Source organism: Urocampus carinirostris, chromosome 9, assembly GCF_059441175.1.
Source record: "Urocampus carinirostris isolate Australia breed hairy pipefish chromosome 9, RoL_Ucar_1.0, whole genome shotgun sequence".
NCBI lineage: Eukaryota > Metazoa > Chordata > Actinopteri > Syngnathiformes > Syngnathidae > Urocampus > Urocampus carinirostris.
In genome coordinates this window covers 17,308,320-17,334,761 of record NC_142357.1, presented here as the reverse complement: position 1 = coordinate 17,334,761, position 26,442 = coordinate 17,308,320, and the positions used below count along the sequence as shown (strand labels likewise).

The following is a 26,442-nucleotide window of genomic DNA, read 5'->3' as shown; positions in this document are numbered from 1 at the left end:
TTTATTAATTTCTTCCTCAAAACTGAGATATTGCCCTTCAATAAAAAACATACAACATACAGAAGTCAAAAACAACACTAATCACCATTGTGCATTTTATTTTACGCAAAGAGATGAAATTGACGAATATAAATTCAAAGGGATCACCCCATCAATGTGGGTGAGCATATACAGGTGAATTTCAGATAGGAAATTGCAGAATAAAAAATTCCACTAAACAAAGGCAATTTCCATAGACCAATTCTAATCTTCATTTTTCCAATAAAAGATTCGTTGAAATTCATCCAAATTTAAAACAATACAACCATTTTTAGAAAATGCAGTACTATTTTACCATAGAAAAAGTAAACAAATTACATTTTCACGGTATAGGGAGGCAACCATAAATGAATAAATTACATGGACACAACAGACAGAACAACACAATTATGATGGCAGGATGATACAAACAAATATGGAGATATCCTTGCTGAATGGACCTTTCTTAAAAGTCAAGACCCCCCATAATGGTTCGCGCAGTCCCCACCACTTCTTAAAGAAGCGTTCATTGTGATGGTTCTGAAAAAGTGCAGTTAAAGTGGACAAAGGACACTTTGGTCTTTACAGTCAGGAGTCGTTTCTATTTGGTCACAAGGGGCAAAGATGAATCCTTCACTGTGACGAGTGTGTGTACCCCCGCCCGCAAAAAGTAAAATAATAATAAAAACTGTAAAACATGCTCTAACTGTCTGAAAATCCTCCAGCTGGACCTGATTGCCAGCACGTTTTCACCCTGATTAAAAAAAAACTGTAAAAACAAGTAGTTTGCCACTGCTCCCTAACATTTACTTACATGCATTTCACTCATAATTTTTCTTAGAACAAACTAACGGAACAATTAGGAAATGGTCGATTCACTTTTGAAAAAAGAAATGTTTTCATTTGGTTAACCGAGAATCCCAAAATGTCTTAGAAGTGACGTAACATTGAATTCCCTGCATGCTTTTGTACTTTTTAAGCATTTTTATTCTAAAGGTCGATCAACGAGTGAACCAATGCATTTTCAATAATAATTACAGGTAAAATCTGATTCTGCTTAAGGTCAGTGACTATTTTCTTTTTTGTAGGAGGAACTAGCCACTTAAAGACAACTTCTGCCTGTATTAATGAGACTGAAAGAAAGCAATAGAACTGCAACTGTACTGGTCAAAACACAGTGTTAAAATTGCCATTTGCCTCCTTGGTCTGTCTCAAAACTGCGATTTGGAGGTAGGGTAACCTACCCATCACACAACCACAGTTGTGAATATGTATATGGAATTCCCCAAAATAGAAATCTGTGTAGAGGATACCGTATTTAAACAGCAGCCAGTTAAAAATATTTTTTGGGGGAAAACTCAGTATTTCTGCAAATTCCAAAGTGTCAGAAGGACACAGGACAGGGGGTGCGTCATGGGCAAAAATACCTGCTGCAAGTATGCAGGACCTTTCTGATTTAGTGAGTTTAGTGGCTAGACCAGACTCCCGGGCCAACATACCACTGTGAGCGTCACTTTATTCTTTTGCAACTTGAGCATGGGGATAAGCGATGAGTTGTTCATGCCCACCGTAGTTGCGCCGTTCACTGCCACAATCTCGTCACCGCACCTGAAAGACAATCGTCGGTGAAATATCAATGACGACAGCAGGCATGTCTGAGTTGTCCACATAAACCATGAAATACAATCTTTGGTCAATATAGAAAATTTTTCCTAAATCTTTACTTCAGCTTACTTCAAGGCAAGAGGGAGGAACCCTAGACCCTCCAAGCAGGAAAAATAAAGTGTACCGTATTTTCCGCACTATAAGGCGCACCTAAAAGCCTTTATTTTTTTCAAAAGCTGACCATGCGCCTTATAATACAGTGCGTCTTATTTATGGATCAACATTAAGTTTTCCAACTAACTTGCAGCCGCCGACTCGATTTTCCCCCGAACGCCAAGTAGTACGCGGTGGATGCTGGGATTTATTTACCGGCGTTTCATTGGCTAACCAATGTGTCAATCATCATTTGAATCGATCACTATTGGCTAAAGTTATTTGGAGGTCAAGAGGCGGATCCTTTTTATCACTTACAGACTGCCATTGGCTCAAACGGCAAACAAAGCCTGCAATTGGCCGAAAAAGACGTGTCAATCATCAGTTGAATCGATCACTATTGGCTAAAGTTATTCGGAGGTCAAGAGGCGGATCCTTTTTATCATTTACAGACTGCCATTGGCTCAAACGGCAAACAAAGCCTGCAATTGGCCGAAAAAGACGTGTCAATCATCAGTTGACTCGATCACTATTGGCTAAAGTTATTCGGAGGTCAAGAGGCGGATCCTTTTTATAATTTACAGGCTGCCATTGGCTTAAACAGCGAAACAAAGCCTGCAATTGGCCAAAAAAGATGAATGCGTATAGCATGTGGCTGACGGCATAGAGAAAGCATTTTTTTCCTATTCTGTATTTGTAAATATTGTATTCTCCTGGATTTACTACCCTCACGGATATAAGAGGACATTGCCTGCACATTATTATGAACACAACGACTTCGGTGAGCTATTCCCGGTTTTATATTGTATCTTGTTTCAGACTGAACTCGATGTTTCTGTGATAAGCGGTGCAGATAATGGATGGTATGGAGTGTCTATTTTTAAATTCAACTCAATTCCAAGTGTTTATTGTCATATGCACAGTAAAGTTGCGAGCGAAAAAGAAAATAGATACGAAGGAATGGTTATCATTTCTTGAATACCAAGACTTTAACCTTCCGAATGATGGAACGATGCATTTGAGTGACATCTTACGGACACCGCATTCGCACGTGTTCTCGACACGTATTTGCGTCTTTGCAAGCTTTGGGAATGTTAAGGGGGTAATAAGTTGGACTGAACTATCCGACTGTTTTGTCCACGTTCCCATTGTAGCGCCTTATAATCCGGTGCGTCTTATGTATGTCAAAAATAGGACCAAAAACTATTTTTTCGGGGTGCGCCCTATAACCCGGTGAGCCTTATAGTGCGGAAAATACGGTACTAAAAATTCCAGACTACTGCTTTTCTATATTTTAAACAGTGCGGATTGCAATACGATGCGCCTTATTCTTTTTTTTTTCCCCGAGGTGGTTGCGAAGGTGTCAGCGGTGCGTCCTCGACCAATCGCCTTGCCTGGTGCCTAGCAGCTGGCTTAGGACTAGACTACAGGAATCAGAGGGTTTAATCAAAACAAAGCATTCCGAGGGCCCATCACGGGTGAGGACACGATGGGATTTCTGACTAGTTATGACATACATGCAGACACTAACTTGGGGAGGGTACATGGTAATTATCGAGCTAACAGTTATCGGACCTATAACGGCCTGATTTGACGTCACAGTTTTCAGCCCGTTAGGAAAAATATACCTGATAATTAGTCATCTGCTGCCACACTAAATACATTTAATCAACCGACACTACTTGTAAAAAAGATTGGAAGCATTTATGTATCATGATTTTTTTATGTAGTAGTAGCAGCAATACTTGGTCTCCTCCTCACTTTGTCATGTGCATAAGGGGTGGGAGAGCTTAAGATGAGTCGCATGGCTCAGCATGTGTACAAGCTGTTGTGACTGTATGGGCTTCTAAATTTTAGTCAGTACAGTACATTAAGTTTTATTTCGAAAATATTTTTCTCACACTCGTGTGTATATGTTAATGGCAATTTAATTAGATTAGCTGCCGCGCTAGGTAATTAAGATCGACAGCTGCGGTCCGCAAACGCGCGTCTTAATTGCGGCACAATGTACACATTATACTAGAAATTTCCCTGCTTTTTTTAAATTGTTGCACATCAAATAAACAAATTTTGTGTAACTATTTAAAACGGCCCGAAACCACAGTTTAAAAGAAAAGTTGGAAAACGGCTACTTGAGCTTACTTGAGGCGTCCGTCAAAGTGAGCAGGCGTGCCGGGCACGATGGTCTTGATGAAGAAAGGCTGCTGGCCGCGAGCCTCCTCGTAGCCGCCGACAATGCTAAAGCCCCAGCTCTCGCTGTTGCTCTTCTGCAGGACAATGTCCCTGCACCAGTGCATGTGGCTGCCGGGACAACAGCAACATTAGTTAAAAAAGACATCTAAAAAGGTCTTAAAGGTAATCCCAATTTCTAAAACATGCAAAATGTGAGAAAGTAGTGTTTTTGCATAAAATGTATATATATTTAATTGGCTATTCAAAATATCTAATGCATTTTAAAGACAGCATGTGTTTTCTTTGTCATCCTGAGCTGTGACATCATCGAAGGAACACCAGCATCCAAGCAAGCAAATTTGCCATATTGCTTTTTGTGCTTTACGAGGTTTTTGTGGCGAATGGCAAGTTATTCTGTTGCAGGTGGATGTAGTCATGCTTCAACTAAGGGCGAGCACCCAAAAGAGGCTAAGTGGCAAATAAAAAACACGGGCGCCTTTCACCTATCAATGAAAGGCGGCCGCAGCCTTGGCAGAAAAACACGAAACTAGCCGACCAAAAAACTCGCAGTGAGCAGCCAGGGTAACCAGGTCCAAACAATGAAGTGGCAAACGCAAAGCTGGACAGGAATTAACAGCCACGACAAAACCGGTGGTAATGCCAGGCTGGCTGATCAAAAAACACGTGGACAGGCTAACCAGAACCCACAACGAAAAGGGGCAAGAGCTATGCGGATAAACGTGAAGCCAGGCATAAGTAAACAAAGGGACATGGCAAAACCAGCTCTAACGCCATGCTACCCAGCCAAAGAACAGTGGGCAGCCAATGAGTGCCAACCGGGAGCAAACAAAACAGGAAAGCAATTCACAGCCCCGGCGGTAACAGAGAGATAGCCGGATAAAATTATACCAAGCGCAAGACAACCCGGGAAAAACACAAAACGAATGCCACAATCGCTTACCTCCAAGCAGAAATGAGCGGTATGCAAGCACTGGACACTACAATCTGTCTATTTCGGAGCTCACCTCACATGTTGTGTTAAAGGGATTTGCCGTTTGGAAAGTGTTGTGTTCCTTCAATGACACCATAGCTCTAGAGCAAAATACCCAGATGGGTCAACTTGGAGACTTAATTTCCAGAGTCTCCCGTGGCGAAAATACTTTGAAACATGTTTGTATAATTTTCACTTCGGACGCTCCCCTACTTACGACCATTCGACTGACGCAAAATGGTGGATACGAACATTTTATTGGGGATGTCGAAAAATATCTGGACATTGCTATAAGTTAGATTTTGTATTGTGTGCACCTTTTTCCGAGTAGAGGGCAGTGCTCTAGTGCTGCGTGGCGCTGTGAGAGGTCACCCAGCATCCACCCCAAATAAATCTGGCTTCTACTTCCTAGTTTGTGTGTAAACAAACTACACTGTATCTCTAGCACGCTAGAAACTTTTTATTGTTTAATATCTCGTGCATCCATTCTATATGGTTGGTGTAAAGTGTAAAAAAGAGGCGGGCCGTTTCTTTTGAAATTAAAGTGGAATAAGAAAGCTTAATGCGGTTGAAAAAAATGGTTGGATCGCTTTTTTTCGTCCACTTTTTACCACGGAGGAGGAAGTCGCCTAACTCTACCAAAAGTAACTTCAATTTAACTTTATTTATCTTTATAGTCAAGTGTTTATTTGTATAGCCCTTAATCACATTTGAGTCTCAAAGGGCTTCACAGACCACAGAATGTCAACACCTAATGTGCAGCTTGTTTTTTTCAGTCAGCCTGCTTTGTAACGTTATAAGCATATTATTTTATTAAACGTTTATTTTTCAGTTTCAAAACAATACAGGTTACTTATACAAGCCTTAAACATACATTCCATACAAAATATAGCACTGGAGCAACTTATGAACAAATTCAATTACGAATGATCGTCCGGAACCCATTTTGTTCGTGAGTAGGGCAGCGTCTGTACACATTTTGTGCCTAATTGGAAAAAAATATAAAGTCTGGGAAAACCTTTAAAATGCGTAATAGAACAAGGATATTTTCCCACAGGCAAATTTCTAAGTTTGTAAGTTGTGGCTCGGAAGAAAAAAAATCCATCCTAGACAGTGTGTGAGTTGCACCTCGGTAATCCCAGCCATCGCGTCCAGAGCGGCGTCCAGTTGAAAGTGTCTTCTCGTGTGTCCTCCATGGTGTCAGCCCTGTCGCCGGCCTCATTTTCCTCTTGCGAGTCGTCCGAGATGGTTTGGATGACACGCACTGTCACTTGAGGCTGGGAGGCCTGTGCCTTCAACGTGGAAACTGCCTCGCTGTAGGTCAGTTGCGTAAGGTCCACTCCATTGATGCTCAGCAGGACATCGCCTGAGGAGGCACAGGGAATTCATAATACAATTTATGGACTTTTGAAGAAAAACCCTATTTTGGGGGTTTCAGGAATAGAAAGAAAAGTGCCCATATGCATAAAATAAATTATTTTAAGAAAGGCTCCACACTGTATTGCTGATATTTTTCAGCTCACCTCTTTTGATAGTGCCATCTCGATACAGACAGCCGACGGGCTGCACGCTAGTGATGTAGACGGGCAGACGGCTACGGCAGTCCCTTCCACCGGCAATGGTAATCCCTAGGGAGAGACGAGGCTCCTTCTTTAGGCTCACAATTTTTTCCTGGCTGGAAAACCCACCAGGGGGGTCCTGCATGACGAGGACATAAATACCATTCAGTACAAACATTTTGTTTATGTTATGGAGAACGTAAATGTAACGTGTATGGGTTATGCAGGAATCTCTTACTATAACGCGACTTAATATTCTTGGTTTCGCTACTTCACAGATCTACATCGTGCATTGTGTTTTGCATTGTGATTGGCTAAACAGTCCACCCGCTTCTTACTATTTGATGGTATTGTAGTTATTGGTTTGAAAAATAAAAAAATAATATTTTCACAGTAATTCTATTTGATGAGCAAGTGCTTGAGCCTGTAAAAGGTTCTGTTTGTAGGTTTCAGTGCATAAAAAATATTTATCTGTACAGGGTGTTGCAAAAGTCTTGGGCACATTTTGATCTTTAATATCTCGGAAACTATTAAGGATATAATTACACATCTGGTATTTTCAGAAAGCTTGTAATCTCAATATGTACATGAAATGTTCAGCGATTCAATGATGATTCAATGTGAGCACCTTTGGTCACATGCACACACAAAGCAGATTCTTGCCAAACGCATCTCAGCATTGTCAATGGATGCAACCGTTTCTGTTATTCATGCCTTCAGCTCATCCATGTCTCTTGAAATAGAGTTCAATTCTTTCACAAATCCCAACAAAAAGAAATCGCATGGTGTGAGATCCATAGATCTGTTGGGCCAGAGATTGAGATTGTGATTATTTTGTCCAGACTATCCAGTCCATCTTTCTGGCAGTGTTGTGTTCAGGGAATCGCTCTTTAGGCTCCAGTGTGGTGGAACCTCATCTGGTTGGAAAATTAAGTCACCAGACTCACTCAATTAATCCATTACCCATGTTTTCCAGCCTGTCTAGGAACGTTTCCCCATTGACTGTAGCTCTTTCAAAGCAGAATGATCTGAGACAGCTTTCTTCGACAAAGCACAAAAAATGTCACCTTTGGCAAATCTCACTGATAGCACAAAACCCGGTCACCTTTGAGGAATCTCACTGATTGTCAAGAAGTTTATGTTAGTTCTCTCTTCATGTGGGTGCCCAATATGCTTATTAACTTTGCCAATTGAGTATGAAGTTGCCTTATCAATAAAAACAAGCCGGTTGTCAAATCCGTTGTCTTCCATCCTTGGTCATAGTGCAATGCAAACGTCGTGATGAGCTGGTTTATTAGTATCCTTCAACTGTTGGACTAACTGTAGCTTTTAAGGTGTCATATGCAGTCATCTTCTTAAGACACACCAAATAGTTGTTGTAAGACACCGAAGTTCCCTTCTGGCTCGTCAAACCAATTTATGGGGGCTCTGCTGGAAAGCAGTTCAAACTTGTTCAAATAAGATCTTCTGATGTTCAGCGGCATCATGTTCTTATAACTGGTCATAAGCACCCACCCATTATGAATTTACCATGCTATTTGACTATAAACTTTCTCTTTGTTGGCTTTTTTATTTTGTTTTCGAATTTTCTGCAAAATGCAGTTTGGTCAACATTGCCTGATTCGGTTTTATCAATCTAAAGCACAAAGAAACGCCTTTTCTTGTTCAGTGAGCGCCATTAATGGGTCTGAAAGAATATAAAAAGATGAATAGCTTTACAAAACTTTATGTAATTAGTTTTAAAATGACACAACCTTTGTCTTAGTACCATTCATAGATAAGGAGAAATGGGGACTACAAATATACCAAAGACTTTTGGAACACACTGTACATGAGATGCGTCATACTTCAAAAGCTCAGACACTCTTATATAATGATTGTAAAAAAAATCAGATTTTGCCCATCACAGGTTCTTTCGGGATGTAACCCCCGAAATAAAGGGATTAATGTATTTATTACTGTATTTATTTTATGTACGATTGCCTGTTTTGTCGAATGATTTTGTCTTTCAAAAAAAAACAAAACCATTTTGGATTTCTGCCCAAACATTAGCACAGGATGTATTTTGAATCAATAAACAATTTCTTAAGTACATTTTTATTGATTGGGGTTTATTACTTAAAAGAGATTGAAATTGTAACTGTATAAACTGATAAAAATAAGATTTCGTTTTTGGCCTTATTGCCATGCCCCAGAAAAAACTGAATCGTTTTGTCGAGTACTGTATCAATATTCTGAAAATGTTCTACCCAATGAACGTTTTTTTTCACCCCTACAAATGTTCTGACAAATGTTGAGTTTTGGGAAAACAGAAATTGACCAGTGGGAGACTGTTTTGCCTATCCTTGTCAATTTAAATTGACTTCACATATATTCTCGTGTCTGAAAACAAGCAATCACGGCTCACCTAAAGCCAAGAGTCATTGTTACCTGAGCCCCAGCAGGTACTAACAGCAGGTGAGAAAACAGCCGCTCACTAAAATGGATAAAAATGCGTGGATTTTGCTTCCAAAAAACTTTCTGTGAACATAATTTAAATTATAATACAGTGATTCAACTGGTGGTGGCACCAACAAACTGATTTTTAAATAATCTGTTTTGGAAGTTATTTCTCTTGAATAAAACGAAAGTCCATTGGTCTTAAAGGTCATCCCAAATTCTTAAACATGCAAAATGCGAACAAATAGTCATGGCTTTTTAAATTTATATATTTCATCGGTATATTCAAATAAAATTTCGCGATAATGAATTTTGAAGACAGCATGTCTTGTCTGTGTTATCCTGATCTGTGTCCTCGGATGAAGACCAAAACACTAGCAAGTTTTGGTAGTTTTTGTGGAAACGCTAGCGTGTTTTGGTAGTTTTTGTGGAGAATACCTAGGCGTTGTGTCACAGGTGGATGCAGTAATAGTACAGAAAAGGGCTAGCATATTTAGACTTATTCCTAATATGGGCCATATTTGAAATGGGAAAACAAATATGATAACATAGTCCATCAAGTAAGCAATTTTGGGGCAAGTGTTCCAAAACATGCCGGATCCAGCCGACAACAGATCGTATACCGCTCGAAACAAAACATTTGATTTCAGTAAACACTTGCAAGAGTGGACCAATTAAGAGTGGTGGCATTTTAGCTAACATTCATGGAATGGTGCTGCCAATCACTTAATTGAAAAGCCTCGGGCAGTAACAAATGCGAGAGATGCGAGATGGAGGCCACGTGTGAGCTCCCACGCGAGCGTCTCGTAATGGGGAAGACGTGTGGAAAGCGACGGCCCCCGGCAGCCTCTTGGCTACACTCGGCAGACTGTAAACCGTCAGAGGGGAAGCTCGGGGGAGGTGGCGAGGCCTCTTCCTCCACCTGGCGGGGGGTCTTCCCCCCCAGCAAGACAAAAAGGCTCCACTCTGCAGGCGAAAGCTAACTGTTACCCGCTTTGATCCTTCACCACCCATAGAAAGAAGAGCACCAAAAAACAACAAGGCAGCGGCCCCGCGGTGGCAGACTGAGCAGCACCCAGGGCCTTTTGATCAAGACAGAAGGAGGCCCGGCACAGCCGCTTTCATCTCTGCGCTGCGACGCAGGTGTCTGCTCTCAAAGCTTTGCACCTCCAACTGGAGCAGGGTGGGGGATTCTATTCTTCCTGCTCACGCTATATGAAACAACTGAGTGGCCCTGACTAAACGGCCCGCGTCAAAATTACAGTGTGTAAACACACATAGGATCTGGTTTTAGAGTACTACTACAGCCTGCATTGTTCATGTCTAGGGCTGCAACGATTGGCCGACAAAAATCAATAGCAGAAAATGTTTTTTTTTTTAAACAATATAGAAATATTTTGTCACCAGACACGTTGTTCCAACAGAATGAGAAATCTCTACATGAATATAATATCTGCGCAGAGTCACTCAAGCAGATGCATAAACATACAGAAATGGCGGCCTCAACATCTGGTACGTGTACCAACATTTCTAAGGTTTGGGAGCATTTTAGCGTGGATGCGGGAAATAAAAAGACTATTTGCAAAGTTTACAAAGCAGACATTGTGTATCATGGGAGTAGCTCAATCATTACGAACTTTAAAAGAGATTTGAGGGAAAAGGAGTCGGACACGCACTGGTAAGATTCAATAACGTTCAAGTCAGTACGGTTTTGATAACATGCATTGTACATTCTGTATGCATATATTTTGCTAGAAAAGAGAGCTTGGGCATTTTGTTGGACTGTGCCTATCCATTATATTTGAAATTAAATGCATGCAGTTCGAAAAACAAATGTCAGTTGTTAAAACCAATTAATTTCAAACTGTTGAGAATAGTTACGTTCTTTTGTTAGAATAGAATAGAATATACCTTTATTGTCATTGTTACAAAATGGGTTAACATATTGTGACAACGAAATTGGGCATGACACTCCAGTTTTATACATTCACAGTGAGGTATGAGCCAAGAAGATAAAGGAACAGAGAAGATAAGGTTATAAAACAAGGGGGATAAGGCTATAGTTATAATTTACATGGTATTTACACAAGAAATGTCGGCATGTGGGATGTTACATACAGTGTTGTCGTGATACCGTTGGTATCGTAAGGGTTGTGCAATATTGCATTTGGTGCAAAGTCATCATAGTGCAAAAAAAAAAAAAAAAATAGTCAGCATATGCATTGGTGCAAACATAGACGTCATAGTGCAAAACACACACTTTTGACAAATTATGTACTTCACAAAATGGCCTTAATATTAGTTTTATTAACTTTTCAACTGCTGTAATGAGCCTGTTCTTGGTTTATAGGGATATGAATGTTTACTTGGTTTTAATGTATTATTTATTTGCCTTTTCCTAAAAAACTGGACATATTTATGGATTCGCTACATGTCTCTACTGACCGAGCGTTGAGCCTAATTTGTTTTAATTTTCATATGAATTAGCAGTATGTTCAAAAACAGATGCATTTTTCATAGTACCCAATTCCTGTGATTGTTATAATCTTGAGCATAATCAAAACAAGCATGCTAAAATTACGAGAGAGAAAAAGATAATTATCCCATTACTCGACTAATCATTTAAATATTCTGTGATTAGTCAACTATAAAAATGGGCGTTAGTTGTAGCCCTATTCATGTCACATTCAGAAGAGGTTGTTTGGTAACGCAAAGTTCTGGAAAAAGGTATTACACTGCTGTTATACAGTTGATGCCTAACAACACCTACAAAATAATACAAAACCTTTCCCTCCCATTTTATGTTTCGTAGTACAGTATTCGGATTATAAGGAAAACAAATTACCTAGCCTAAATCCACTCAATGAATGTACTGTGAGATGAACATGCTAACCACTTAGTAGATCCAGAAAACACATCTATAAACAAATCCTCTTGTATCTGGTCAATACATCAAGTTTTGTACAGCCATGTTCAAATTTCAAAAACACTTTCAGGACATTTAAAATCATTTTGTGTCCTTTCCAAAGACTGTACACATGTAAAATTGTGCACTTTGATGGCTAACATATGAATACGAAACAGGAGATGTTTTATGCTGTACCTTCATATAGGTGGAGCCTCGCCTGAAGTACTGAGGTTCTGGTACCCTCCTGGCCATTCGGCCTTGTGGTCCGCCTTCCTCTTGTGTCTCTCCTTGCCTCAGGACTACAAAATTGACACGCATCTCGCTGGCCTGCAAAACAAAATGCCGTGTCTCTCACCGGTAGATAAATCAGTCTTTATCTGAATGGGTAAGCGAGCATGCAGATGTTTCACACGTGGAATGCAAATCTATTGATGGAATCTCGGAATTTCAAAGCATCCCACTTTGACATTTTTTTAAGTCCACATAACAGTAAAACAAAAATGTTTTGCTTTATTTTTTTAATAAATGATGCTTGGAAAAATTCATAACCTTTAGTATGAAATTCAACTTTTATTGTAGGCAAACATCCCATTTTTTGTAAGGGATCGATGAACCGTGATACTTTCCTTAAAAAATGTGTTGGGTTGGGGTTTATTAGTTCAAATCAATTTAAATTGTATACATCCAGAATGACGATAACAGTCAAGATTTTTTTTTTTTTGTGCCATTTCACCTAGCTCTAAATATATCCGGGAAAAATGTACCTGTATGATCTGGGCAGCACTTTCAGGTGTACCGTGCCTAAGGTCCTGTCCATTGATTGCCAACACTTTATCCCTGTTCTTCAATTTGCCATCTTTGAAAGCCAATCCTCCCGACAGCAAATCCAGGATGAATATGCCACTCTCGTCCGATTTGCGAATCAGCTTAATACCGAGTGGCTCAGTGCGCTGACTCTTCGTCAATGTCACCTGCAGTACGGTGCAAGGGTTGTGACCAGTGGTGGTGTTGCCTTGGGTGCTGCTGGACGGAAGAAGTTGCTGATCAGAACGCATCTCCCTTGGTTTAAAACCTTTCTCTTGCATGACAGTGAGCCTGACAAGGGAAGGCTGGCGCAGAAGAGCAACGGCCCGAGCATGAGGGACGGATGCCAGGCTGACATCATTCACCTGGAAAGATCACAACGAAATTGTAGGTGCATCAGGTGTTACAGCACCGTCCAATACATGGTAATTCGAAACAGATTTAGGCCATGGAAAAAAATTGCTTCATGTTTGAAAGCGAAAAACACATTTTTTTCACGAACTCTGCCTACCGTATTAAAAAAAAATCTGTTTTAACCTTATCCACTGATCTGATGAAAGAACACTACATAACATTTTTTCAATCAGTGACACCAGCCACAATTAAACTTGAAGTACTCACGGCCGCTAGTAACCACGCCTTGCTGCCATGGAGACGAAACCAGTTTATCTTGAATATCTGCCTTGTCATTCCCTTCTTTGAAGAAGTCTGTTTACAAAACTGGGAATAATTTGTGGAGGAGTATCATCCTCACATTACTTGACTAGTGTTAATGTGCATATCATATCATATATAATATACAATATATTGGATTTAATCTTTAAAATGTTCTAGCCATTTTGACATACAAAAAGCTGTTCTATGCAAAAAAAAAGTACCGGTACAATGTATTTTTAATTGTAATTGTACATCCTGTTGCAATTTTTTTTTTTAAAAGCAGTCTTTTTTCAAACAAGAAATTAGATTATAGCGATCAAGACTAGTCTTTAATAGAATGTGGATGTTGTTATTACGGTAATATTTTAAAACAGGACATTTTACATGACCGTCATTTTGTTATTTTTTGTTGATTGGTATAATCACTAGTATGATTATCAGTATTAGTATTTATTGTTAAACCACTTACCAGGAGTCAGGTCACGGGGCACTGGAACCCCTCCCTTGAATTCCAGCAGTGGGCAGGGTACACCCTGGACTGACTGTTGCTATTTATTATTACAGTATCAATATTATTATTATTATTATTATTGATGAAATACCAATATTTTACCCATTCAAATATAAGTTCTTTGATTTATTTTCAAAATACTCAGGTAAAAAGGTTTTAGGGTGAAAAAAATGGTAGTTTGATCAGTTTTATTTTTGTTCGTTTTTTCTTTTTTGCAGTTTCATTTTTGTCTACTAAGCAATTACATAATGTTTGGAGGACAACTAATCAGTCCACTCTCAAATCAAAAAGTGTACGAGCATTTTGCAGATTCACAAAAATATCTGTGATTCACATGTGGAAGTATTAATCTTGCGTGTGAATTAATCAAGACAAATTATTTTTAGATCTCGAGTATATTGCTAATATATTTGAAGATCTGAACAATAAGTGTGTAAATATTTTTCGGAGAAATGTTTCCCCATACATAAAATTCAAGGGAATGTGTAACTTACATTTTCTTAGAGTTTCTTTTTGCATGGCCCATAAATAATGTCCATAATTCATGTGTAATTCTTGTACTAATGCACCTTCTCATTTAATGTGTGGCCAATCGGCTCAGACTGGCAACAATTTCAAGCATTGACAAGCACTTCAACCAAAATTCAAGCACTTCTCAGACCTTGAAAAAACTTGGATTTCCAGCACGTACAAACCCAGTTGTTTTCTATGAAAATATATGCACTTATATGTGTTCCAAATTTCACACTTAATACAAAGTCTGATATTTATAAAAAAAAAAATTGTTTACTCGTAGTGCTGTCTGGGGCGGCTTGGTTAGCAAATCCGCGGCACAGTTCTGAGGTCATATATGCAAATCTAGCTACGAGCCTTCCTGTGCGGAGTTTGCATGTTTTCCCCGTGCCTGTGTAGGTTTCCCGGCCAATCCAAATTGTCCCTAAGGGTGGATAAGCGAGTAAGTCGTCTGTCTCTGTGTGCCCTGTGACTGGCTGGCAACCAGTTCAGGGTGTCCCATGCCCACTGCCTAAAGTTTGCTGAGATGGGCACCCCCGCGACCCTAATCAGGAGAAGCAATGCAGATAATGGATGGATGGTGATGTCTGAGAAAGATTGGTATTTTGATAACTAGGATAACACAAGCTGTCAGGATGTACAAGAGCACAAGTACACATTTAAAAGGAATCACTCTTACATCTAAAATGTGATCCCCAGGAGCCAATCGGCCATCGCGAGCTGCTTGTGAGTCGCGGACAATCTCCTGAATGACGATGTTGCCCAGCGGTGTGTCTTTTCCCCCCACTATCCGCAGGCCTAGCTCTTCGTCTGCCTCTTCTCTGAAGAGCTCCACTACATTGGACTCGGCCACCAGGCTGGAGCGGAGCGGCGTGTTGTCTGCTAATGACAAAATTGATCAAACAGAATTGCCTTAAACTTCCTTGCAATCATAGCATAGCATTAGCCAATTCATTCATTAATTAATTCATTCATTCATTTTAAAGCAGCTTATCGTCACTACAACGGGGGTGCTGAAGCCCATCCCAGCTGACTTCGAGCAGACAGGACAGACAGAGACAGACAACCACTCACTCAAGCTCATTCTTTGGACAATTTTTAAATCTTTTATGGACCTGCCCTGCATCCTTTTGTTATGTGAGAGGAAACCTGAGTGCCAGGTTTATATACAGGTGCGGCTTGTGTATGTACGAAATCGGTTTTCCTCTGAAAATGTAGTGGGTGGGGCTTATAATAAGGTGCGCTCTATAGTCCGGAATTTACGGTACGTTTCATAGTACAAAGTAAATGGTCTGCATTTATATAGCGATTTTCAAGGCACAGAAGACTTCCCAAAGCACTGTACAATCTGAACTTTCAAGTGTGTTTTTAAAGCAATTTTCCAACTTGAGGTATTTAAGTTTGGATTTTCATTAGCTGTAACATATAATCATCCAAAATTCTTAAAATGAATAAATCCCGAAATATTTAAATATTTAAGTTTATTTTTTAAATGATATTTTAAAATATTTAATTGTAATGAAATGCTACCCTGTAGAGGGTATACTCCCTTAAAAGAGTTTTTTCATTTCTCAAAGAAAATACTAACACGGGTATATGTCAGAAACAACACCCAAGGTTAGAAACTAATTTGTGGGAGTTTATCCATTTGTGGTGAGGTCTGCACTGTACATTTCTTCTTATCAGTGATAAGAATATAGAAAAAAAAACATTGATAAGTCAGTTTCTACAGATAGTTGTATTAAAAAAAAAAGGTTGAAAGGGACTGTAAATAAATGAAACAAAGCTAACAGAAGGAGCGACATACATGAAATTCCAACTTGTCATCCAAGAAAAGGTAAAACACACAGCACAGAGGGGAGGGCTTCCACGTGTTGTCACACAGTTCACATTGATCCATTAAACATGGCTTGAGTTGATTTAGTTAATGTCAAACTCACTAAAAAAAAACTAATAATCATTTTACATGTTATATTCTGGATCCATCTTATATTGGAAATATTTAGGCAATCGTTTTCTATGGGTTAAAAACAGCAATGTTGTATTGATTGTTAAATGCATTTGACATAACCCCACTCACATGCACAGAATATTGGATATATGGCGTGTACCTAAGAACAAGAAGCAACAAAGCCAAAGAGGCACCAAACTATATTCTAATATTACTTTTAACTGCTTTTGTGCATAAAATAACACTTTCTTCAATATTGTATGCAAAAAAAAAAAAACAGGCTGAAATTCAGTTTAAGACACGTGCAACAAACCTGTGGAAATTTTTCAGTAAGAGTGTTTGTCCTAACAGAGCTGCATGTTCCAGCAGCTGTGCTAATGATTCACCAGTGGCAGACTTAGGACTCAACAATCAGCAACTCTAATGTGTCTAAAATTACTTCCCGCAGACAGGGATGGGGATACCGGCAAGATCATTTAAATTAATCTTGGCTCAATATTATCTAGTCATCATTAGGTAATGACAAATGCACTTGAAGCTTGTTGATGACAACAAATTCCATACCGTCCTCACTTTCTTCGAAGGCGGGGTTTATGAGTCCAGGATCAGGTTGGTCTCTTGGGGCGCTGCGTGGTGGCGATTCAGAGTGTTTAGCATCATTAGACAGATCACCATCACCTTTATGCCCTTTTAATTCATTCCATGGGGGCCTCTTCCTCTTTTCTGCTTCCTCTCTGAGTCTCCTAAAAGCTGGGCATCTTAAAGGAAAAAAACATATGGGAATGATGATTACATGGCTTTTAATAAGCAAGAAGGAATGCCCGTTAACTAGGTGCAATGAAACGGGTGGACCAAACAAAAACAAAATGATACACATGCTAGTAGTGCCTACAAGTGAAGACTATGTTTCACATGTTTATGGGCACAGATGTCAGACAGGGTGTCTACTCAATGATGGAAAGTATGTACCGGTAATTAAAGGCGAAGGCCACCATTTTCTCTGAAACCTAACTAATCCTTATCAAATGTATGGAAGAAATTATTAAATGCTTTGCATACTATAGTGTGCTTGTTCCTCATGACTGAACTTTGTCCCCTCCGAGTGTTTGTGCAGAGCGGTGACTGTCTGCCAACCACAACAAGCTGCGTTATCTCGGCTGACCTCAGACGTGAGAATCACCTCTCTAACCACGTGTATAACAAGGCAACTGATTAACAGCTCGACTCAACTCTGGAACCCCAAGGTTTGTGTGTCTGATATGAAGTGCCTTTGTATTGGTCATGTTACATAATCCAATTTATGAGAGCAGTCAAAGAGGTTGACTTTATCTTCTGCTTATGATTTTCAGTAATGAAGTGAAGCAGAATGTGTTATCTTTTTATAATCCACGCGATGGACTTACATAATCTACTGCTGTATTGGTAACTACAGCCTATTAATACAGTGCTCTATTTGCTGGGTTGGCCGTTTTGCATAAATGCAAGTACTTAATATTGAAAAAAGTGAATTTACTGTATGATATGCGAATAACAAAGAAGACTGGAAGCAATTAGAGAAGATCAATACCACTCTTGTACATGTCCATTAAGTATTAAAGTCACCATCAGGCAGAAGCTAAATCGACTTGATAGCCTGGATACATTTCTAGACAGTTGCCTGGCAAGTAGCAGAAAGAGTCAAGGAAGTTACTGAGATATCAAACATTGCATGCATTCACTTTACATGTGTGACAAAAGTTTAATTTTGGCATGGTAGTAGAAATATGAGCTCAGTTGTGAGTTTTACTGCTCAACCAAGGTGCTGCAGGCATGGGCTGCATATTACACCTATAAACCTTTTAACCCAGACAGAAGGGAGGGGGCTTCATATTTTTTACAAGCCAATAATTATTTTCTAATGCCAAGTAATCGTTGACACATTCAGTACCATTTATTATCGTTGTATAACGTAAAAACAAAATGTTATTCAAATGTGGAGGAGGGTCAAGTTGGCTGAGCTTTTAACCTGATGGTTATTCATCGCTTATCTGCCCCTTCATTTGAACATTTTATTGTGACAAAACATAACGGCGAAATACATAATATAAATAGCAAAATAAATAAATGACTAAATGACAAAATGCATATATAAATACATTTCACCTTTGTCTTATATAGAGGTATTATGTGATTTGTTTGTTTATTTGTATGCCATATATTTATAGGTATTTATTTTTTTATACATTTATTTCACCTTATAGCAGGATTGGTCCTCCATAATTATAATCCCTACTTATATGTGGTCTGTTAAAAAAAACAAACAAACGAATTGATCATGCCTAATTTCGATGGCGTACATGTTTTGGTTTGCTTAAGTTTCCTCAATTTAAATTTGTCAACTGAATTGCCAACAAAACATCCCAAATGATACTGCTAATATCATCTTAACATGTTTTCCCAACCTATTAAAACAAGCATGCAAAAATGGTACCTATTGTAAAGATGAGGCTGAAGTTCACAGCGTTGCATCTGTTGCTGGCACTCTGCATAGTACGGACACATGACGGTGAGCTTATCCAGCAAATTCCTGACCAACAGGGTTGAGGGTCGACAGTGGTGCAGCTGCAGCTTTTGGCGGTCCACGGGGCAAAAGTCTTTTTCTTTTAAGAAGCTGCCTAGGCACTCAAAGCAGTAGGTGTGTCCACAAGGGGTATCCATGGGCCGGATGAGGGGCTGCAAACAGATGTGGCACACAAGCTCGTCGTCCACATCGTCCGGATACTCGTACAGGTGGCCCTCCTGGCCTTCGTGCTGCTGCCCACACTCCTTGCAGACCCTTGCCCAAGACAATCCAGCAGTCTTGTTTTGCATTGTAGACATTGTCCCTCGTAATTCCCTAAAATCGGTGAGGGTCACTGCGGGCCAAATTGGTCAGTCTGTATGCGATAAAGGTCTGACCGCGTTACCTCCATGTCTTCATCTTCTGTAGAGGGAGAAACACATTGATGTGTAATGAGGCAGTTTAAGAAATTCTCCTGCTCATGGCGGCTACAGGAAATGACAAATCAGCGACGCGAATACAACATGGCAGCGAACTGCAGCTGCTTCCTCTCGGCGGGCTTCCTGAGGGACAAAAGGAATTCTCATTTCAGCGACAAAAAATAGAGTTGTTCTATATTCCATTGGACGAGCCAACTATGAAATAAACAAGGAGAGCCGACGGAACCTTGGTGTAAACGTGAGTGCGAGAGGTTCTATCAAAGTGGGCAGCAATGCAGGTCCTGTCACTGAGGGCTCCTAGCACCCAATCAGCTCTTCATAAACACACTTAAGTCTTCATCTATTCACCCATTTAAAAAAACAGTTATTCTAAATGGAAAACCATTCTTGAAACAGACTTCTGGCACATCTAAAAACAAGTTCACTGCACTGTTATGATGATTTTATATGACACACAAAAACAACAAACATACCTAACAAAAGCAGACCAACCACTGTGGGGTTTGAGACACATCTCTTGTGGTTGTCAACCATTATGGCAATTTTGAGATTTATAACCACAACATGCACAAACTGGAATATTACAAACCAAAGCTATAAGAGCCATTATCAGTAATCCAATTAATATTCGTCAAGAAAAAATGCCCCAGGGATAAATGTCAGCTTTCCAAATATTTGCATGGGGAAATGTTTCCTTTAATTATTCGATGTGTATTTTTATGTTTTAGTGGTGCTACAAAAATAAAGGTTGATTAACTGGTACTTGTATTGCCACATCTGCGGGGTAGAGTGAATTTGTACAAAACCCAGCTCTTGCAAGTAATATTTGAGTGACTTTTTACCCTGAACTGCTCACCTAAAAGTGCCAACAGCAAATCAAACTCAACCTAATTACAGTAAATCTTTATGAAAAATAAAAAATATGAAACATATCAAGAAATGAGGTGTAAACAAAATGACTTTCTACAAATCACACAAGACTTATTATTTTCGGTGCTCTGTTTGAAACCTTGAAATGGATTGCATGTCAATATTGTCGTAAACAGAACCTTTCACCTAAATGGAACAGCCACACAAAAAGTTATAACACTTATTCGGAAAGGAACACAACTCGCAAAGCTGCTGTTAATGGCTTAAGATCAACACATGGAGTTGAAAGCACAATGTTGCTTTGTAATTTGTTTAGACTTGCTCACGGTGGCAGAAAACTACCTTGGGTTTTCACTCAAAGACTGCATTCTTGAGGAGAAGTTGCTTCACCCTTACATCTTGGGTTAATATTATCGTATTGTACTCACCTGAGATGGTATCTCCGATGTGGAGTGGCCACCAGACTAAGCATGCAAACGTGAAACCCTAACCTAGCAGCTGCCTCCAGCCTCAATGAAACCAGAGCCCTGCCTCCCCTGCACACCGTGACGATAATGTCGGGGCGTGCATGTGTGTTTTGTGTGTGCGTCTTAGTGTGCAAGAATATGTGTTCGGCTAGTGGAAGGAATGTAGTGGTGATTTGGAGTAACTAAGCAGAGCGAAGCTCGACCCGAGAGGAAAGTGTTATTCTCGTCAGTGCCCGCAAGTAACGAGCGTATGTGTGTGGGTGTAAGTTGGGTAGAGGTCTGCTGATGTTGCACTTTGGTCAGGTAAAGTATACTAAAAGACTGATGCCAACAAATGTATGATTTGTGGTCTTTTTTTCACTTGGTACAGGTGATACAGTACGTGCAATTGTAATGGATACTGTTCATGGATACTGTGACTGAATGACACACACACAAACAGGCCACGCACACAGAAAGACAAACACACCTAAGAGGTGACCCTTAAACGTGGCGTTGGAAAAGTTGGTACAGTAAAGCCCTGTTTATCGCCAAAGATTTGTTCCACAGTCACCTCGCGATCTGGAATAATCTGAACAATTGAAGTTGGGTTAAAAAATACAAGAAAAACCTCAATAGTTTTACTGATCCCACCTAACTATAAAAGTAGAAAATCAATAGTTGCTCATTTGTTTCCACAATGAACATATGATGTAATTTTAGTTTATCTAAATTAAGTGGTTTGGCTAATGTACCAGTATACTGTGTAATATACAATTGCAAAATGAGCTTTGTTGTGATGTCAAATAAACACCTGTAGAAATATTCCTGAGTGATGACAACCAAAAACTTAAAACTTTTGCCAGCAGCTGAGGGGTTTAAGAATTAAACGGCTTCAAAGTATTTTGACTAACATAATAGTAATGCATTATGGTATATTACGTGGAGGATGGTTTCACCGTCGTTTCAAAATGTGTTTAAGAATGCAAAAACTACCAAACAACAATGCTCATTGATGTGTTTTCTAAGAGTGTTCTCAAACAGACTGCGAATGTCAGTTATGAAGCAAGTGGAACAGCACCCCAATCCGAGCAAAGCTCATTTATTGAATTTAGATACCTGCTGCGTTATGGCAGACACGTTAGATCCCTTAAAAAATGATTAAAATGTTCCGAGAAGTTTTTTTTTTCGCAGAGCCATCACCACCCTAAATAAGCACACAAAACTGTGAGGAAGAATATCTTGCATATGTATACAAAAGTGTGTATTCAATTTTAATTTATTTACTCTTTTGTAGGAAATATGTTGCTGCTAATGACATGGAACTATTATTCATTATAGACGCTGCCCTACTTACAAACAAGACAATCGTTCGTAAGTTGAATTTGTTCGTATTTTTTATGTTTAAGGTTTATATAAGTATGTTTAAGGCTTGTATAAGTAACCTGTATTGTTTTGTAATAAAAAATAAGAATTTCATAAAATAATATGCTCTATAAAGATAAATAAAGTTGGGTTTAACTTACTTTTTGGAGATGCGCTTCAAGGGGTCCTCCTCTGTGGTAGAAAGTGGCCGAAAAAAAGCGTTCTGACCATTTTCTCATCCGCATCAAGCTTTCTTATTCCACTTTCATTTAAAAAGAAATGTCTCGCCTCTTCTTTATACCAACCATATTGAATGGATGCATGAGATATTAAACAATAAAAATGTCAAAGTTCTTAGCGCGCCGGAGATAGTGTAGGAGTAGAATGTGAGGTGCGCATGAATGTCAGTAAGGCAACGAATGTCGCCAGGGTTGCTGCGAGAGTGTATGAAAGTGCGAGAGTTTAGATTTGGAGAGAGTTTGGTGTGTTTACAATAAACGGGTGCTGACGGTTGTCGCTCTCCAAAGAGACTATAAGTATTTCTGAGTATTTTTTCATGAACAAGGAGCATTCCATTATACAAAACGAAACTCGACTTTGGTGGCAGCGGTGGGATAACGGGCAGGTGAAGGAGAGATGTTTAAACACGAACTAGGAAGAGGAAGCAGATTTTTTTTTTACTTCCGGGTGGATGCTGGGTGACCTCCCACAGCGCCACACGCCAGTAGCGGCGGAAAGAAGCACTACAGTAATGTCCTGTACTCCGAAAAAGATGCCCTCAATACAAAATCTGATTTACAGCAATGTTCCGATGTTTTTTGACATCCCGAAATAAAATGTTCATATCTTTCATTTTACGTAAGTCGAATGGTCGTAAGTAGGGGAGCGTCTGTACACCATTGTTCCGATGCACTTACAACTTCGGCCAGTCTAAAAGTACTACCTTTAAATATTTGCCCATTTATCCTAACATTATTTTCTATCTTATTTTTCTCTTTTAAGTTTATCTTGGAGTGCCACGTCTAATCTCGTATAAAATGTTACTACATTCTTATCAATGACAAAAATATTTCTAATGAAATACATTTTATCAACCCAAATAATCCTTTAATTCTAATTGAAGTATGTTAAAAATATCACCCACCCATTGATTGTCATACACCCATTTCTCTTTGTGACATGGAACACATTCAAGATGACCAACCATAATTACAACAGAATTTAATTATTTCTTACCCAAGTTTTCATTCTCTCACTGTCAAAGAATTGGAGGCTTCTGTATAAAATCACTTTCAAAAATTGAAAAGATGATCTCCCATTGTCATGAAGTAGGGGGGGAGGGATTTTGTAAGGGGTATTGTTCTATTCTCTTTATTACTTAGCCATTATCCGTTATCGGTCAGTTAATAATACGCTACAAAGCCAAGGTGCCGGGACACTTACTCTCAGCCAAAAGGCCGAGCTAAGGTCCTAGCCCCAAAGCCTTGCTGCGGTCATTGCGAATGCACCGCTCCTGGAAGTACTGCAATACCGGGCAGATGCGTGGAGTGGACAGAGCAAGCTCTTATTCCATCTCCGGATTGCAAAAATCAAATCGTAATGTCGGCATATAGTACTCAGTTCAACAACCGTGAATTTCGCATTTGCGGTATGGCTTTTTTTGTGCCCGAAACAGTTGGGTTACGCATAAAGGACTCAGTTTAACAACCACAGTAGGGAATTTTAAAGAAATACCATTGCTCTATATTTGTATTAGCCTTCACAAACTAAATAATTGGCGGTTAAATAGTGACATGTCCTCCAGGTCACACAGTCAATTCCATGATGACAAGGCCTTGTCAATCTTTTAAGATGATGCCAAAAAGAAAATAAATCTACAATGTAAGTGGTTAGCTTTCGAAGATAAAACGCAGGAACATAATTTACATTGGAAACAGTTTTGCTTGCTGTTAAAAACGTCATATTGGAATATAATATTGTGAATGTGCTTAATTGCTGTTGAGATTGTCATGATTGTTTTCTGTTATTAGTGACAATAAATTTGTTCAAACCCCCCCAAAAAAATTTTACAATCCTTGGCGGAATTTGACAAAACTTGAAGGGACATATGACTGAGCTGAGACAAACTTCTTTTTCAATTATTATTTTGGTCTAATAAATTCTAAAAGTGTGTACATTATGACACCTGTACTGCCATTTTAAATCGATATATAAACAAACTTTACTGCCATCCTTGTAAACCTTGCATACCATGAATGAATACATGTACTCTACAAAACAAAAAAGAGAAAGATCACATTTGGTTTGATTGGATGCATTGTTTCTATCAAAAGTGATTTCTAGATACACATTGTTCCACTCAGCTTCCTTGAGCTTGATGTGGTTATTAAATGCCTTGAAAATTTGCAACGTGCGATCATGTGACAGTATAAGCTTTTTCCACAACACGGACAGGGTAGAATGTTGGTGGTCCGACAATGTCCTTGTGTCTCACGACGGATTACAAGTCTGGGCACAACCACTTTCTGTGATGGCACATACCAGTGAGTCAAATGTCTCTCCACATCCTCACATAACCTAAATGATGGGTGCCGAGCTAGACGAGTTATTTCACCAGACCATCAGTCATATTGTGTCACATCTGAGATCACCAGCAAAGGAAAATACATATGATGGAAAGTTGATCCAACCAATAATATAATCATTATTTTAGAAAATAAAACTTGCAATTTGAAGTAAGGAACATATTTTCTATTTTAATTTTTAAACAGCATTCTTATTTAGAAGATCATAATCACACCCTACTGTAAAACCTTCACTATGCCAGGCAATTCATCAACTCAATTGATTGAAGGTCATAAAGTTGTACAATTTGGATGCAGTTCAAAACATCTTAATCTATTGTTGCGTATGTAACAAGCAATCCAATTTCTCGCAAGATGAAATAGTGTTTTACATTATCAGAGATAACCAGGTTATTTCTTAAAGAGCTTAATAATGTTATATAATAAACAAGTTTAGATGTAGGGTGGCATGTTGTTCGCACACCATGATGTTCAGGCAGTTCAGGTTGGGATGAGAATGTCTATGTTCCAAATATAATTAACATACTTAATCAAACTTTTATGCCTTTCAATGCTGATTCGTGATCGAGGGTTCAGGATGACATGGATTAGCTGATAATGTTTAACAATTCTCCCAAGCTGCTCACTGACAAAAAATTTTTTCATTTAATTAATCAGCTGCAGTAACATGCGGTGAGCTTCATGTCTTGGAGGCAATGTCAGATTTACAAATAGATACACCCACATCTTTTTCATCGTATGATTGACAGAGCAACAAAGCAATACATAAACTGCAGCATGGAAAAAAAACGTGTTATATCTTACCTTAATTCATAAATGGAGTCTATGCCCTACTCTTTTTTTAATAAAGGCGTCAATCCTCTATCATTAAAATAGCCCATTAAAATAGTGAAACGCTTGACTTTTGTTCGCTTGCTAATACCGTCACTAATTCTATTGTGTGGTGCTTAGGTGTGTGGCAATTCAGAATCCTTGGTCTTACTATATCGCCCTCTGCCATGAGGCAAGAGTTGCGTGCCTCACTCTGCATCTTATGACCCTCACCATCATAAGAGTGACATATTTATTGTATCAATAATAATCATACAATTTGGGAAAATTCAATTTTGAAAATGACAATCCAAACATTGTAATGTTAAATTTCAAAAAACACTGAATAAATATATCAGTTTTATATATTGTTATTATAGATTTTGACAATGACGACAGGTGTGGCACAGCCTGGCACCTGCCTTACCTAACAGGACATCGCTTATCGGATGAGAAACTCATTAAAAAAGTAAAGAATTAAAAAAAAAAAATACTTTTACAGATAAATTGCACAATAACACTCATTGCTTGGTTAGTCGCAATCGCCAATCTTCACAAATATTTACAGAAGACTAGGAGTGACGAGAAAACGCTTGACGGCTTGAACTTGAACCATTGAGCCTCTTGGAACACAAAAAATGGCGCAACAAAGCCATAAACAGCAAGGCAGACAAGACATACAGAGGTGATTCGAATCAGTGAATTAGGGCACTTGATGAAAAGTCGTAAGCAACATTTAATTCATCATTGGCTGAATAACTATTATTGTGATACTAGATCCTCTTTATAACCTTGTACTTGCAAAATGTAATAAAGCCATAAAGTCACACAATTGGCCGTACCTAGACACAAAAGCTTCCAAAACGCCAGGCTGAACTTGCATGTCCTGCAGTAAAAAGTTGCGAAAATAAGACGTTTACAGCCCTCGTTTGTTTACCACCCACCTCATAAATAACTCACTGTCGCCATGTCAACGTTGGTCTCGTTTATCCTGATTTAATAATGGCTTCAATGAGGAGAAAGGGGAAACAGTATCGGCCAGCTTCGTTTTCTAATCAAACGTCAAATAGATGACATACTTAATAATGGGAGCGTTTTGTCCCGAT

The 26,442-nt window shown here is 39.1% G+C and overlaps 1 protein-coding gene and 1 pseudogene across 8 annotated transcripts in view; both read right to left on the bottom strand.

Moving 5' to 3' along the window:
• Positions 1-81: 81 nt before the first annotated feature.
• lnx2b (ligand of numb-protein X 2b) overlaps positions 82-26,442 on the bottom strand; it is a 26,694-nt gene continuing 333 nt past the window's right edge. The window contains exons 1-10 of one of the 8 annotated variants that reach the window (XM_088344686.1): positions 26,281-26,442; positions 18,752-19,243; positions 16,846-17,039; positions 15,010-15,212; positions 12,610-13,014; positions 12,041-12,172; positions 6,463-6,637; positions 6,068-6,305; positions 3,919-4,077; positions 82-1,626 (exon numbers count right to left, since the gene is read on the bottom strand). The exon at positions 26,281-26,442 is cut by the window's right edge and continues 63 nt beyond it. In XM_088344686.1, coding sequence (XP_088200812.1) covers positions 1,491-1,626; positions 3,919-4,077; positions 6,068-6,305; positions 6,463-6,637; positions 12,041-12,172; positions 12,610-13,014; positions 15,010-15,212; positions 16,846-17,039; positions 18,752-19,140 — 2,031 coding nt within the window. In that variant the 5' untranslated portion in view covers positions 19,141-19,243; positions 26,281-26,442 and the 3' untranslated portion in view covers positions 82-1,490. Of the gene's footprint in view, positions 1,627-3,918; positions 4,078-6,067; positions 6,306-6,462; positions 6,638-12,040; positions 12,173-12,609; positions 13,015-15,009; positions 15,213-16,845; positions 17,040-18,751; positions 19,244-20,558; positions 20,683-23,177; positions 23,675-26,178; positions 26,230-26,280 lie in introns of those variants that run through there. The other 7 variants (XM_088344685.1, XM_088344687.1, XM_088344684.1 and 4 more) reach the window with 7 other exon arrangements.
• Positions 23,439-23,661, bottom strand: LOC148359459 (U2 spliceosomal RNA; annotated as a pseudogene).